This window comes from Rhopalosiphum maidis, chromosome 2, assembly GCF_003676215.2.
Source record: "Rhopalosiphum maidis isolate BTI-1 chromosome 2, ASM367621v3, whole genome shotgun sequence".
Lineage (NCBI taxonomy): Eukaryota > Metazoa > Arthropoda > Insecta > Hemiptera > Aphididae > Rhopalosiphum > Rhopalosiphum maidis.
This window is the reverse complement of record NC_040878.1, coordinates 1,704,389-1,721,913: the sequence shown is the minus strand read 5'-3', so window position 1 is coordinate 1,721,913 and position 17,525 is coordinate 1,704,389. Positions and strand designations below refer to the sequence as shown.

General features: G+C 27.0%; 1 protein-coding gene across 1 annotated transcript in view; it reads right to left on the bottom strand.

The window, feature by feature from the left end:
* LOC113552986 (ecdysone-induced protein 78C) overlaps nt 1-2,096 on the bottom strand; it is a 61,701-nt gene extending 59,605 nt beyond the window's left edge. Inside the window, exons 1-2 of the mRNA XM_026956072.1 lie at nt 1,933-2,096; nt 998-1,074 (exon numbers count right to left, since the gene is read on the bottom strand). Of these exons, the coding sequence (XP_026811873.1) occupies nt 998-1,074; nt 1,933-2,006 (151 nt within the window). The 5' untranslated portion in view covers nt 2,007-2,096. The remainder of the gene's footprint in view (nt 1-997; nt 1,075-1,932) is intronic.
* Nucleotides 2,097-17,525: the final 15,429 nt, after the last annotated feature.

Here is a 17,525-nt window from a genome sequence, read left to right as displayed (position 1 = left end):
ACGGAGGATCTTAATCATTTTAAAATACGATATTTAAGTACTTATATTAAAAAGTTTTAAATAATCAGTTGTCGAATAAATGCATTCTTGATGGAAAAAAAGAGGTGAGTTCCTTTGTATAATATGGGGCGCGAGTAAAAATTATCGTATTATAATGTTATGTATGTACACGTATACTGTCGTCGGTGGGTTTGTAATGCACGATCGAGGCAGATAGGTACCTCCTATATATAATATGTTATTATTATTACGACGATATTGGTGTGATGGCGATGATGACGATGACAGACGCTGCTGCGGCAAAGTGCGTTCACCTTGCCAAAAATTATTATATGATCTGCCCGTGGCTGTGCGGATAATGTGTACTTGATGATCTGCCGCCGCCGCAGCTCGGTGATTACCGGCCGCGCGCGAGATGAACAGACGCCAAAATAGGTGCAGATCATGGAGTGACGAGGACACGGGGTGTATGGTCTAGCCTGGTTGTAAAGTGGGGGGAGGGGTTAAAATTACATACGGCCAAAGAGAAGAAAAAAAAAGCCGCGGAAGAAAAAACCAGAAATGATTATATTATATTGTTATTATACGTCATATACGTGCGAGTATTATCGCGCGAACGCGTACCGTCTATATATGTGGCTGATCATCAATCTAACTCGCGCGCCTTAACGTGTAATCAAATCATATGCATTATGCTGTTATATACATAAATATATATATGGAGGACAGAGGTACTTGTACATAGTATTTGCGGTAATGTTTGAGCGAATAATATTTCGTTTCGCACATTACAATATACACAGAGATAGGTATACCTACAATAAGTACACACGCGGTTGTGATGGCGAGGACAAAGTCGATATAATCATGTTTCATATAGTGCATGCGATCTCACCATATATAGAGGTATATACCTAGTCTTATTATTATAGTTACTGTACATATTATATATATTAGTACTATTATTATTATCATCATCATCGTCAACGCGGTTTACCTGGGTTCCTTATGATCACCGAATCGATCAGCTTGCCCGTGGGACTCGACGGTAGGGACGTGGGTTCTTTCTTGATGCTATAACAACAATAAACACAGAGAAGACAAATTAAAAACGTGTGCTAAGTACGATATCGATAGAGCGCGGAAAACAATTTATTTATTGCATAATATTTTATACATAAATCAAATCAAATCTTATCGGGAACCGTGTACGGACCCCTAGCTGGATCTAGCCGAAGTATGTTTATTACAGTCGTATGGTGATAATACAACACGCTGAAATGATGATGTATAAATATATAGATAATAGGCAACAGATATATAAGCCTATATATGTGCGCTAAGGGTTGAAAGTCTAACCGTTGGTCGAATGGAATAATGTTTGTATTTTGTGTATAACTATTACACGGTAAAACACACTCACATTCGGTGGCGTAAAGCGCCTAATGAGTGATCAGAGAATCAGCGACACCCTTTCCCATCGAATTAAGCTCAGAAATACCTTATACTTGACGTTCAAAATTTATTTACCCTCTTCGCCAACGCCACATATAATCACCTGAGCATATTATCAAACGCGTCATTTCACACAATACGACAAGGTACGGAAACCGATCAGCGTTTGCTTCCGAAATTATGATAATAAAATATTGTAATTCACGCGTACAATAATTATCGATATAAAAAAAAATATTTTGTAAATCAAACGGAATTCAAACGTACACACCGCTGTCCACTGCACATCTCGCGTCTCAGGCACATGCCATAACGTCATCATAATATTATTAGCGGGTAGCGAAATGCGCGTGTACATTATTCTCTAATATTATTATTATTACTACGTCAGTTATAGGGGAGGGGGTAGGTATCCCCCTATGATGGGAGAAGACTTTCTCCTCTATAAGTGTCGGCGGCGTGCAGTCTCGGACTTACCTGATGGTGCTGACCGACGGAGGGCTAAGCGGCACCGACGACGACGACGACGACGACGAGCTCGTGGCCTCCATGAGAGCCTCCAGACATACCCGCACAGAGTCCGGCGCAACCCTCGCGACACACTACGCGGCCGTACGACAGTGTAGCAGTGGTGGCAGCAATAGTGGTAGTATAGCGTAAGTATATAGTACCGGGGGAGGCGCGGTGGCCGTGGTGGTGGCGATGGTGGTGGTATTAGTAGTTGTAGTGTGCGTACGGCAGAGCTGGCGTTATGCTATCGCAGCGGGACCGGCGCACGAGGTGGCACGGCGGCGGCGGAGTGGAATAGCGTCCGCCGCGCGCGCAATACCGACGGCCCGCGCCGCACGCGCTCTCGAGCTTTTCTCTCGATCGATAACAGCCGGCACAACAATGTAATAATACGCGAGCTTACGGACGACGAGCCGCAATTGTATATATGTATATATATATACGTTCATATACGAACGCGCAACGAAAGCACAAGGCAGACGGGCAGATAATATTATGTTGCTATCATTTATATTTTATATTTTTCCCGTCCCGTTGCCGCCGCCCCGCCAAGTCGCAATTACTTCGCCTTCGATGCCGCCGCCGCCGCCGCCGACGGTTTCCAATTTTATTTCCATCGACGACGACGACGACGACGACGGTGGCGGCGACGTTATTCTTCAAAATTATTCTCTCTCGTTATACTTCCGGAACGACTACGGTAATACGATTCACGACGACAAATACATCATCGTCCTGTCGTATATAATAATATGTCATAATATATGTATACTCGTATAATAATTATACGTGGACTCGAGTCGTCTATACACGACGTTATACGAGCGATATTATTATTGCGCGGCTTCAACACGCGCGTAATCTTATCGCCGTCGTATACATAACTAATAATTTAGCGCATGATGATGCGGCAACGTGTGTACGTGATGTGTAGTGTTATAATGTATACGGGACCGGATCTAGGATGAGGAAACCGGAGATTCATCCGCGGGTGTGATATTTTTAAAATTCATTTTTAGCCGTAAATTGTATGGCTCGTCGATGTATTTTTCTTTTGCAGTTTATACGTGAATGGCCCATCGGCTTAGTATAGCAAACCACAATATCAAAATATGTTTTGTTATTTTCATCGTTAAAAACAGATCGAGTGAATTTCAAAAACAAAAAAAAAAAATGGTTAATCAAAACAAATATTTCATAAATAATAATAAATATTATATAAATATTTAATAAAGTATTTATTTTTTTTTCGATCTCAATACTAACAGTCATCAATAATCTCCAAAAGTCAACAAATTTTAAAAATCTCGTAATATTTCGATATAATTTTTACGATCAATCAATATTTATGTATTAAACCGTTTCTTTTATAAAATATTATAAGTATAATATTATATTAACATTTTTTCTTTTAATATTAACTCCGGGAATTTATACTGTTATAATTTATTGAAAATGTTGGTGTGTATTGTACAATTTATTTAATAGCGCATATATTAAAAATTATTAGGAAATATTATTTTCTAAATAAATTTAAAATAAATGTAATTTAATTGAATATTCTAAGTATTTATAAATATTAACCGATGAACTATAGAAATAGGACAGTTATTTGAAACAGTTTTGACACCATGACAATAGGTTTATAGAAAGCTATTTTTTATTTACTTAACTTCCAAAACATTTTTAGGAAAACTAATAAAATTAATTTTTAATTTATAATATATGGTTTGCTAACAATAAGTACAAACTAAGTGTGTTGATCAATCTTAATATTTACAAAGATTTGTCGTTATTTGTACCTAAGCATTTGAATTACACTATTAAATACATATTGTATAATCTAGAAAGCATAGGATTTGGATTTATAAGTATAATAAGTGTTTAATAATGCCGTCGAATCGCATAGAATACAATAATATCGTCGAATCGGATCTATATATATCCTAGGTAATTTAATATTAAATATGGAAGGTACAGTATAATACTATAATATATTTTAGACGTGTGTTGTGATGGAACATGCGTGTGTAGACTTTCGATGGAACTAGAAGCTTTAAATTGTGTACAAAGCAACGTAGTAGTAATAATTTCGTCTGTGAATAACACACGTATATGCATAAATATACTTGGAATATAATATATTATACCTCATTAAAATTTATGTAATCTAATAACAAAAAAAAAAAATGAGATACATGGGACGATGGTGTTCATAAAAAAAGCATTAATTTAATTTCGATGTAAGTTGGAAGTAAAATCGCTATTCAAATAAATCACTATAGAAACGCGCGTGTATAGATTTTTCAGGAAACACACGTATTTATGTATAAAAATAATAATTCACTTAAAATATTAGTATTCATTATTTAATAATAATATCGTATTATAAGTGTAAAAATAATAATGTGTACAATATTATTTTAATAATTCAAGTCGAAATAATTAGCACTATAGAAATATGTGATTTTTCTGTCAAAACTTTTATAATTGATTTAGGCGGTATTTGATATTATCAATATAGGTAATATTCCCGTAAAAATATTAATTTACATGGAAAAACTTTTAATTTTTTATCTCTTTTGAAAATAATGGGCTATACGAGTACGTATCACGTTATATTAATAAAAAAATATTTCAAATTAATATTTCTGAAAACTTTGTTGTATTTAGTATTTATGTATTTATTTACCTGATTATCTATATATATATTTTTAATTTTAAGGTATTAACGACGAAATTTGTAAAAAAAAACATTTTTTAGACCAACCTCAAACATAATACATAGTAAATAATAAAAATTAATAATTAAAAAATTATAAATACCTATTTCGATTAATTTAGATTATAATATTTTAAGTTTCTTCATATAAATCAATTTATTTGTGTTCATTTTTAAGCTAATTTTCAAAATATTCCGTATTATTCATACCTATTTTATTTTTATATATTATGAATTTCTTGACGTTTAAATATTAAGTGTATTTTGACAATAGTAGGTATTATTATGTCTGGCAATTTATAATAGAGTTGACAATTCTCATACTTCACAAATCTCAACACGATTGTTCACTTTAAAACAATATTCAAATGCATCATTTCAACAACATTATGACAACCATTACTAAAGGAATATGCGTGTAGCTTTGATACTAATCTTAGATGAGTCTCAAGTCTCAACTTTTATTACAAATTCTCCTGTCATCCAACACATATTATATAAATCCGATGAAATTGTTTAACATGTTAGCTAGATTTATAAAATACAATACTTAACCCTTTTTCTATTTTCCTAAAAACTTCCCCGAAGTTTCATATAATACCACATATAAAGGATCAATCAGAAAAAGTTTGAACTAGTTATCAAATACTTTATCATTTTGATGAAATGTGATCAAAACTTAAAACTTTTGCTATAATACATAGTAAAGGAATATAATCTTCACACATTCATATATTTATACATCCAACGATCCTAGGACTATTTTTTGCTTTAAATAAAACAGTATGGTTATTGGTCGATAACATAAAATCATTTAAAATATAGGTACCCATCACTACTATGATCTATAGAACGGTTAAACCTTTTTTAAACAATGTGAACGGAGAGTAGAGTGACATTATAAAAGGTAATATAAATTTCAACTACTTGTTATAATTTTAACATCATTTCAACCTAATACATACTAACATTTTACAAAATGAATGTGCTTTAGTTATATATTTTTTCAAATATTCTAATCTTAAAACAGTATATTTTTTTAATCAATAAAACCTATTAAAAATATACCTATTAACACAAATATTGTTACATTTATAATTGCAGAAAAATAATAACACAAATGATTTATAACTATAAGATTCATTTACTGGAAAACGAGCATTATTCCCTTCAATTTTTTCTTAGATCATTGTACCAAAAATGTTTAAAAAAATAAGTTTTTAAAAACATTTATATATATTTTTAATATAATGTACATGCATTTACTGAATTTATTAACAATGTATAAATAGAATACAATAAAAAAAAAAAATCATTTTTTGCGAACTTAGCCAGTTATTAATAAATATTAAATAAAAAGTTATAACTATAAACTAAATAAATTGAAAATACACTTGAAAAATATACAATTGAAAATATACTTTTTATTTCAAGGTTTTTAATGATTCATGAATTATTGTATAATAATTAGAAACCGGAATTATATTATGTTTTGATATTTAATATAATATTTATAATATTTATAATGTTTATATGCAAAAAAAATTGATGAAATATTATCACAAAATAATAATAATAATAGTTTAATTTAATAACTATATTCAAACAAAATTTTAATTACTTATATTTATTGATGATTGTCGATTGATGATAATTTATAAAGTAATAAATATTATTATAAGCACTAATTTTTATAAAATAAAATAAAATCAATAGGTACTTAACTTAATGACAATAAATTTTATATTATTTATCGCATTAAGTTATCAATAAAATAAAATGTATATTTTCTAAGAAACAGCAGAAAATGTAATTTAAATACAAAATGTTAATTTTTGAAAAAATTCACAGTAATAAAGTATTCCAATTTTCTTAAGTAAAGTTAATACGACGATTCGCGAGCATTGAGTTATACATTATGTAAACAATCACTCAATTATTACAGACGTTACTGATATGAGTCTATATAACTTACAAAAAGATGCTTTTTCTGAGAATATCACGTTTTTGTCCTTGCACAAAAATTAAACACTTTGTTTCGTGATTAATTTGTGATCATTAAATGTATTTATTTTTTGGTAAAATTGTAGTGATTTTCATTTATTTTTCAGTACCTTTAATATACTTAGTATCTAAAAGAATACCAATTTTAAATGTTTTAAATAACGTTTTATACCAATTTAATTAATTTAACTAGAAGTAAATTAAAATTTTAATTTTTTTATCGTTTGAATAAGTAGGTACGAAAAAAATGGGATCTAAGAAATATTAAATCATTCAATACCGAGATCTTGAAAAATAAATCAATACATTTATCTATTTATTTATTAATTACTGAATCATTTTCGGAATTTTCTAAAAAATATATTAAACCATCATATAGATTTGATATAAAAATACAGCCTTCAGTCGTGTTTCCTATCTTATCAATATGGAAGCAGAGAGTAATTACATACTAAGTAGAATACTTTTATAAATTACAATATATAATGAAGCTTTTAAAAACCATTTTTTTCTAATTGACCGATTTGTTGCAGAATGCATTTTCCTATTAAATATATTAAAGTAACTAGGTATATTACAACTGTTAGGTCTGGTTTTAAAGTATTTATAAGTACCTATTCACTTAGATGAGAAAGATATAGTCGCCAAACCTCAAATTTTAAAAAGCCTCACAAAATTACACATCATAAATTCCAATCAATAACCATATTATAAAATATCGTTTTACCCGTTTTAATGCTACTTTTTAAACAATAACTAAATATGTCTTTTTAAATAACACCTAAGTAGGCACTATAAAAGTTAACCAAAGGAAATTGATTAAAATTTCAACCTTTGTTATGCGATTTTAGTGTCTAACAGATTAATTATATTAATTATTAGTTTCAAGTGTTGTAATCTTTAATTTGAACTAACGAATATTTAATGTATTTTAAATTATTAATGCGTATATAAATTTTGTAGTACGTATATATCGTAAATTTAACGCACCTACGTCAATTCATCCCTGTCAATTATTTTAGCTGTCAATTAATCACTGTATCAATTAAGTGCACGTCAATAATTTAAGTTATAATATATCATAAAAAAATTGAGTAAAAACAAAATATAAATTCGAAAAATACTATTTTGTGAACAAGTATACATAGTGTATTAGTGTCGTATTTATAAATTAATAGGTTGAATTAATTTGTTCTTGGTTAGGTAAGACTAACTGAAATTTTAATCTTTTTAATTTGTTAAACAAACATTACTAACTAATTTATGGAACACTTTTAATTAAAATTATTTACCACCAGTTAAAGATGCATTTTTTAAATTTAAATTAGTTCAATATTATTTTGATACTTAATTAATTATATTTTTTTGGTTTTATTTAAAATCTTTTTAAATTAAAAAAAAAAATATGTTGCAATTAATTTGAAATTTGAAATTTGAATTTATTGCAAAACAACATTTTTGGAAAAAGTTATATTTTGTATACATTTTAAAATGACAATTACATTTTTATAAATATTCCCAATCAGAAAGCACAATATTTTTTAAGTATTTTGTTAAGTGCATATAAACAATATTTCGAACGAGTATTTAGTTAGTAAGTATTTAAATTTTAGAAGAGTGGAGAATATTGACAAAATTTTATCCCGCAAAGTATTTGTTTACTACACTGCTTATCTAAATTTAAAGTAGATAAAAGATACTTATAATTAATTTTCTACTAACCTATTAATTAGCTACTCGTTCAAAATTCGATTTATATAAATTAAAGTACTATAAAAATTATTCTTTGTATGTAATATAAAATCATTGTGGGTGACACTATTTTTATTCTACAAAAAATGTTGAAAATGCTACGATTTAAAAATTATAATAATTTTATAATATTTGTAAAAATGATTCAAGTACAATAAGTACTGGACTAAACTTAAAATAACATAATTTATATTTTAAATAAAAACACTATCACCCTTAGAATCTACATTATTTTCAATTACTTAGATTTTATAATCATTAAGAGGTATTTAGAATATATTTAGGTAACAACGTTTTCAAAAAAAAATTTTAGGATACTCAATTATTTTAAAAACAATTTCAATTACTTCAAAATATGATCCAAATCCCAAAAACAACAGTTAAAAATATACCATCCAATATATATAATACTTTTTTTAATTATTATTCTTAAATACCTCTTGTTAATTCGAGTTATTTCAGTTTCCAGACCATGAATCATTTTTGTAATTTGAAGTTATTCAAAAGCTATATTAAAAGTTTTGGCTTATCCAGTTCATAATGAATATCATTAAACTTATAAAAATATGTATTATGTATTTATTCTTTACTCTTTATTTTTTTCTTATTTGACACCTATTTAAAAAAAATAATGATGAAATAAAATAATATATTCTAATAATATTGTATTAATAAGATTTGCTCCCCCACCACAAGCTTTGCTTATGCGGAGTGCTGCAATTTAATTTATACTAAATTTTATATAGTATACAATTTATCACTTTGTAAAATATATTATATTATTATTATTATGTTAATAATAGTAATATTTTTGCTGTACAAAATAAATCTCTAAACGAAAATATATAAATGGACGTTTCAAATTTTATAGACTGTAATTCCTTTTGGCCATTTAGAAAAGACGATTTTAGTTTATTGTCATATTGTAATAAACATTTTTGTAAATATAGGTAATATCAATTATTATATTGAATAATATTTAATTGTTTAAATTTATCATTTAATAATTTGTTATTTATATACAATATTCATAGTGTAATTTATATTTTTTAAGTATTTATGAGTATTATGACTTAGAAAAGGCTTTAACTTTTAGCACTCGAATCCCTACGTACTACTAACTAAAGCCTTTCTATTTATGAAGCTTATTGTTTAGTTGAACAATGAACACTAGTCATTTCAATTCATTTCTCCTTCCCATAATAATTACATATTTTTTCTAATGGATGTATTATTCACATGATGAATATTTTTAACTAAATCTTCATAAGCTATAGCCATAAATACTTTTTAAAAGTGTTATTCATACTATACAGATTGTGTATATATTGTGTATGCATATCAATAATTATTTGTGTACCATTTTTATTATTACAAAAAAACACAGTATTGTTAATTTTAATTAAATAATGTCCAATATAATCTTACATTGAACATTGACTCATTTTACTATATTAGTATCTTTAGGATTTATAATAATATATATATTAATATTTTTAACTTTTGAGTTTTTTTGCAACTACATATATCATACCGTACATAAAATTGAAAAGAGATTAATAGATAATAATAATTTTCTAATGAGAAACAAAAAGTATTTTAGTATTTTGACTCGAATAACTCGATAAGACGAGATTACATTTTCTAAGCTATAATTTGGTTCTCAATTTACTTGTACAAACATATATATGCAATATTCTATATCTAATTATTTAATATAAAATATATTAAAATATTAAAATTTACAATTATGACTCAAGTCATAATAAATAGTGTACATTATATAATATAATATATAATACATAAGGTAACTCTTTTGAAATTGTATGCAAATAATTTATTGTATGTAAATTTTACAAAAATCAATAACTATTTTTGTTGTGGATTTTGCTAGGTTTCAAGTTTTCTTATTTTTACTTCGTGATTATTACTTTGGTATTATTATTTTCACTATTTTATTGGTGTATAAATATATACAAAATTGACGCCTTTAAAGAAGAGTTCCTCGTATTGTTTTATAAAATTGTTGGAGCTCTTATTTTTTATTACCAACCAAAAAATGTTTTTTCATAAAATAATAGACAGGTAATAAATTTAAAAAATATATATTTCAAAGAAATAATAATAAAAAAAAAAAATAATAATGTAGAATAGAATAGATGAAGAAAATTAAATTTTTATTAACCTTTCAATTTTAATCTTATATTATTTTAAATTAACATAGAAATTACATACAAAATTGATAAGTTAAATCGAAAGGTTAGGTTAAAGGTTAAATCTAAATTCTATATGAATATATACGTATTATATAAAATTTAAAGTTTCAAATGTATCTAACGTAAAATATTAAATATTATGTATATTATTTACCAATGTGAATGAACATATTACGTAGCACGTAGGTACATATTCGTATATAAATTTACATTTTTTTCCCTTTATACAAATAATAGTTTTCCATTTTTCTATTTCGTCGTTAAGCACTTTTCAAAATAAGTGAAAATATAACTCATAAAAATGTATTAGTATTATATATTTATATTTTTATGAACGTTTTTTAATAAAATATTATAGCAGTTATAATTATTTTGTTTTATATTTTTCCCAATGTTAGATTTGTTTTTCAAGTTTTTATAATTTCTTTAATGTAAAAATATATTTTAAAGTTTTATAAAAATATTATTGCTATAAACTAAAGTAAAACTAAGCATAGCTACAGGAAAGCAATTATAATAATATATCATGGATAATATGAAAAACTACAAACTATACGTATATTATTATTAATGCACGTCGAAGAATCTCGAAGTGTTCGAGTATACTGGGCTTCATCGCCTACTATAACTTTTCTTCTTCTAAACATTTCTTGAAATAAAGTATTACTGTGACTTTAATAAATACTATTTTATAATATAAAATTTTTTTTTTTGGCTTACCGCAAAAAACAAAAGTAATAAAAATTGTTTTTCATCTCTTAAAGTATTTAATTATAAGCTAATTATACTAGCTAACTTATACCTAATAATAAAAGTAAATCATTGAAAATTTAAAATTTACTATGTTTCCAAGTATTTTAAGGTGTAAGCTGGAATCAGGTACATTAAATGCATACTATTGTAATTGGTGGATGGCGTGCACACAATAAGTAGGAAAATATACGGTACAAAACATCCTAAACAAAATAAGGTACCTATACCTTTACCAGCATAATATGCATTATTTCCACGATACATATATATACATATATATATGCGTGTAAAATATATTATTTATATGTAGCGTATGTCGCCCGATGAAATATTAAACTGACAAGTTAAACAATGCGATCAAGTCGAGCATCCTATATACGCACAACGGCTAAGCAAAATAATTAAGGAGTGTTCATAAACGCTTGTGTGTGTGGGTGTGTGTACATGTATGAATTCGCAGTGGTGTGGTTTTAATTAAACTGTTCAAGTAGGTAACGGAAACCCGTGTTTTCACAGCGTTATTGTGGAATTCCGCCAAAGAGACGACACTACGCAAGAGGACTAAACGCAGCGTATGTATCTATACTACCTACCTACATTAGCAATAACTCGCTGCGCTACACTAGAGTTTTTATAGGACTTTTCACGCGGCCTTTCATCGCGCCGCATGCCCACATCCTAATAGAATTTTTCAGAAGCGTATATGGGGTTTTTGGAAAAACAATATACTTACATAACTAACCGTTAGTAGGTTGGGATTTAGGTGTAAAGACTGTGTCTTTCAAATTGTAATTTTAAGCTGCTTTTTATAAAATATGTCTTTATTTTCATAAGCCTGTTTTAAAAGTACGTCGTGTTAATTAGGACCCTTGCCGGTTATTTTTGATATCTAATTTTGAAGCAAGTTATGACTATTTTAAAATTTAGAAAGTCATAAAATTTTAAAATGCTTATAAAGTTATAACTCGATTCTAAATTAAAATATTATATATAAAATCATTTAATGTTTACATTTTAACAAAATTGGATATTATAATATGTAAATTAAAAATACAATTTGTATCTTATATTTTATTATTATTGTGTCCTAGACCAAAACATTTTATCCGTAGAAACTTTGTTCTTTGGATTCTTTTATAACTTAATGCATTTCCAAATTATTTAAACTATTTATAAAATTTACTTACTTTTTCACAATTTTACAATATATTACGAAGTGATTTTATAACAATGTAATAAATATGTTATGTTTTTGGAAAAAATAAGTAAAACATACACCGTACTACAAATATAAAAATAAATTACTGATAATAGGACATTAGGATGTATATAAATTATAAAATATCCTTAGAAATAGAAGATATTCCTCTGTTTAAATCATTTTTTTTTTGTGCACTACATATTTTTGAAATTGTTTTTTTAAAATTTAATTTAAAAAGAAATAGAGGTATAGATTCTAGACATTTTCATCAATTATTATATTTTCATTTTTTAGACATAATAATATATATATATTTTTATATTATTTTGGTTTTTTTTAAACCAAAACTTTTGAAATGGTTGACTATTATAGTTTTTTAATTAATGTTGATGAAATGCTTGTTTATTGATCATATAGCTTGAAATATAATATGTTCAATGTTCCTAATATTTTTTTCTTGCAAAGATTTATAATTATTGAAAATACCAATTGTCAATTTTTTTGTATAAGCGTTTTAAGTCAAATTATAGCAAAATTAAATATTTAGACAAAATATAATGATGTTTCTTTAAAAATGTGTTGTAATTAAAAATATTTTAATCATATAGAATTGATATTATTTACTGTTTCAATTACCCGAGTTTAATTCACAGTTTACGTAATTTATTATTTTATATACAGTGAATACAACTTCCAAAATATTTAGCTTATTTCAAGTTATTAATACTCTATGAACATATAATTATAGTTGTATGTTGGTATTTACTTATAAATTATTTGTGAATACCAATAAGCAAGTATATACGGATAGTTAACATACCTGCTTTATTCGTAAACTCAAATCATAGAAAACGATAATTATTATGAAAGGATTACGTGATTTAGAAAACTACCAAAAGTAAATAATTATATAGCTATTTATATTAATAAACGACCAGTGAATATTATAAGAATTTAACAATATTATTATTATTATTGCAAAAGACATTAAAAGACATCTGTGTATAGAAAATAATTCAATAAACAATTTGAATTAACAATTAGTGCAATACATTTTGAAACACGAGGGAAGGGAGCATCCATCAATACTATTTCCAAAAATTGTTTTAGCGAATTAAAATATCAAATAAGTGAAAACAATCACAAAAATTACTTATGATTAGATACAATTTGTAATTTTTTGAACTTAAAGTAATATTAACTCTAAACTAGAATTCTCTTAAAATAATGAATATTGAACCCGAAAAAATGTTTTAATAATTATTTTCTTTACATCATACATACGATATACATGTATAATATAAATAAAATACATTATATTACGATAAAATCAATAAATAAGGTTTTTGTGTTTTATTTTTATACAATTTCTATATTTTTTTACATTGGTAAATAATATGAATTAAATGGTCTGAAATTATATCTTATGATTATAATACTTCACACAAATCGTAAACAAATAACGCATAGGCATAAAAGTATTTTTTGTGAAAAGCGATCATGTGTCCCATAATACGGATTTGTTGAAAAATCTATGTGTATATTATATTATATACACTTCGCTTCAAATAATATATAAATATAAAAAACTGTAAGCTGAAAACTATGCTCAATTGTTCACATAGGGCAAACTATATTATATTATTATTGATTATTATAAATTATAAGCTTTATTATTGTATGTACTTATACATACATTTCAAATTATATTATTTACTGGTCTATTATCTTATAGTAATCCTTTATTAATTGGGATAAAAACCTAAGCGACTCGTAACGGCTGTTAAATAAAATTAATACAATAACACGTACCAATAACATAACAGTGGAATTTTACGAATGACACGAAATTAATGTGAAATTAATTAATTCGTGGATGACTGTAAAATATATCGAAGAATCATCTTCAAAATTCCTCCAAACCTCGCGTAATCACTCTGTCCCATAAATCTAATGGTCACTAGACTTTCTCGACCACACGCATATTTACAATCTAATTTAAGCTAACTACATAATATGAATCAATAATGTAAACCTAATAATTATTAATTGTAGTTTAAAAAAACTATTTTTAATAAAATAATTAATTCATAGATACAAAGTGGTAGGGAATCAATAAATAATCAATGATTACAATAATAATAATACATAAATGGTATACCTACGAAATAACACAAGTGTGGACGCATATTATACGACAATGGCCTACATTATAAAGAGAATTATTATATTGTTTGTACCTACCTATATAGCACAATAATGTGTAAATAATTTTAAAAGGAATCGATTTAATTCAATGAATAGATGTTATGCATATGACAAAAAATGGCAGCGAAAAAATCCAAACATTTTATCGAGTCAAAGCTGGTTGCAATATATATATATATATATTATATAATAAATTATATATGAGTATAATTTATTGCGTAGGTGTGTGTAAAGTAAAAAAGCGTATGTATGTTAATTTGTTACTACTTAACCACTTAACGTCAGTGATGTAATTTTGGTAGTAACGGGTAGATGCCAAGACAATAACATTAGCGCCAATTTCAATGCCGACACTTTAACAGATATAATGTATTCAATAAAGTATAAATCAAATATACATTAAGTATACACAACATTGACTAGTCGAACACACAAATCAAATTAATTGTATTTATTGTTACAACTAGTAGATGTGATGCCACTTATTTAAATTACGTAATGCATTATTTTTTTGTAAGTGCACTGATAACTTGTACGATCCGTTTCGCAAATTAAATATATCTCTAAACGCTATTGCTTTGTAATAGTGTACCTAGTACTATACATTTTCATAGCCAGCAGCATCCCAAAGGGCATATTCATTTTTAATTCACTGGCATTTTTTATCGTTATTTGCCAAAAATATTATCAAATGCTGTTAAATGTTTACTGCTTAAAAATCGTATACGTTTTCATTCAATCAATACACGCTATAGCCGGTATAAGTATAAACTAATTCAATCGGAAATATTGTAATTGCTAAGACATTCATATGTTAATAATCCTATTTTTAAATCTATGATTAAAATAATAATACATAAAATTATACTACAATATACATGAATAGGTCACAGATAAGTAGTAAGTAATCGTTAAAAAAAAAAAAATGTTTTGTCTGCATAATATTGTCCAATCATTCTCATATATGATAGGTATTTTTAACTATTTAACAAAAAAAAAAAAACAAAATTATATCTAGAATGCTCTACGAGTCTCGCAAAAAAAACAATTGAATACAAGAACTTCAGAATCTTAGCACTAACTATACTTAGGTATACATGCAGTATAGCCAGATAAGTACTAGTTATGCGAATCGTTATTGGTTTGTTTTCTGAGCTGAGTATTGTTATAATTATTTGCAATAACGAATACCTAATATCACGGGTGGGTGCCGATGCAGTGTTAGCCAGTAGAGGTATTTTTACGAACAAATGATGGAACCGAGCGCATGAGAAAAGATACGAAAATGCAATTTATCTATCATCTGCAACAACCTCCACAAACAAATAAACGTCAAACATAGTGGGACATCCTGTACTACTGTATACCCACTGTTTCTGTGTGCGTACAAATGACGAATCTACATCAATAGTCTGTGTAGTATTGAGTGCGAGACTTAGTAAACGACCATACCATTATATTATTATAAATTTGTCATTTATATACAGTTTCAATCACGATCAACGAATATCATAATTAATAATAAATATTGATATATAAACATACAGCTAAAAAACACGAAAAACAGCAGAGATTCTTTGCACGTTGTAGGCGCAAGCAAACCACTGTTTTTAAATGCGTGCAACTTGAATTATTACTATTATTATTTATTACTACCTATCGTTTTCGTTTTATTTTTCAACTGGGCATTCCAAACACGATTCCACGTCGGAATGATTATTCGTCTTACAGTTCAGCAAAAGCAACGATAGAAATTCCACAAAATTCAAAATACAACGTCCGCTATTCGTCGAATTCAAAAAATATGATTATACGTATGATATTATTATATTGTCATAGATTGCTAGTAATAATTTTTGACAAAAAGTAAAATAAAGTAACAATCACGCCTCACGTTATGTTTAAAAAAAGAAGACACACTGCAGTATCTAAGTATACCACAACATATCTCATTACCACGCGTCATACAAATTTACAAATCTTCTTGGTAATACAGCCATACAGGTATATTGTATAATATTATATATTTTAAACCGAATTGGTCTTGTTTTTATTAGAATCCTGCCAAGTTCGAGTCAACGTCACGCGCACTATCTCATGATACTCATTTTTTTTACACTGAGAATATTACATTGTTATTATGAAACGATACAAAATATTAAATAATAACATCGCACCATCAATCTTCTTCTCGCTAGACAATACGAACGTTTAATTTCGTGTAAAAATATTATATGATAATTCATCTGATTAAAAACGCGTATTAGGTGAATCCTTTGAGCCGCAAGATATTATTAAATACAGGTATACATATATACTGTATAGTACGTATATATTCATTATACATACTATAATACTTTGGTATTCAGAATAACGATCCATTGTTAAGGTCCAACCCTGTGTTGCTGTCGAACAAAAAAAAATACATTAATATTCAGCGAGGTTAATCATGATCGAAGTGACTAGGTCTATGCACGTGATGAATTGTTGTTGATTATTTTTAGTATTTTCTCTCTCTCTCTTTACATCCATCTAAATAACAGCTGAATATGTATTATAGAATGCAGTGGCCGTTATCAAGACGATGTATAGATGGACCCATTGGATTTTTATTTTTTTAATTCAAAAACCCTAAGAGATATGAAATAGATAAAACTCTAAACATGTCTGAAAATAACGGACAAGCAATTCGTCTTTCCACGGA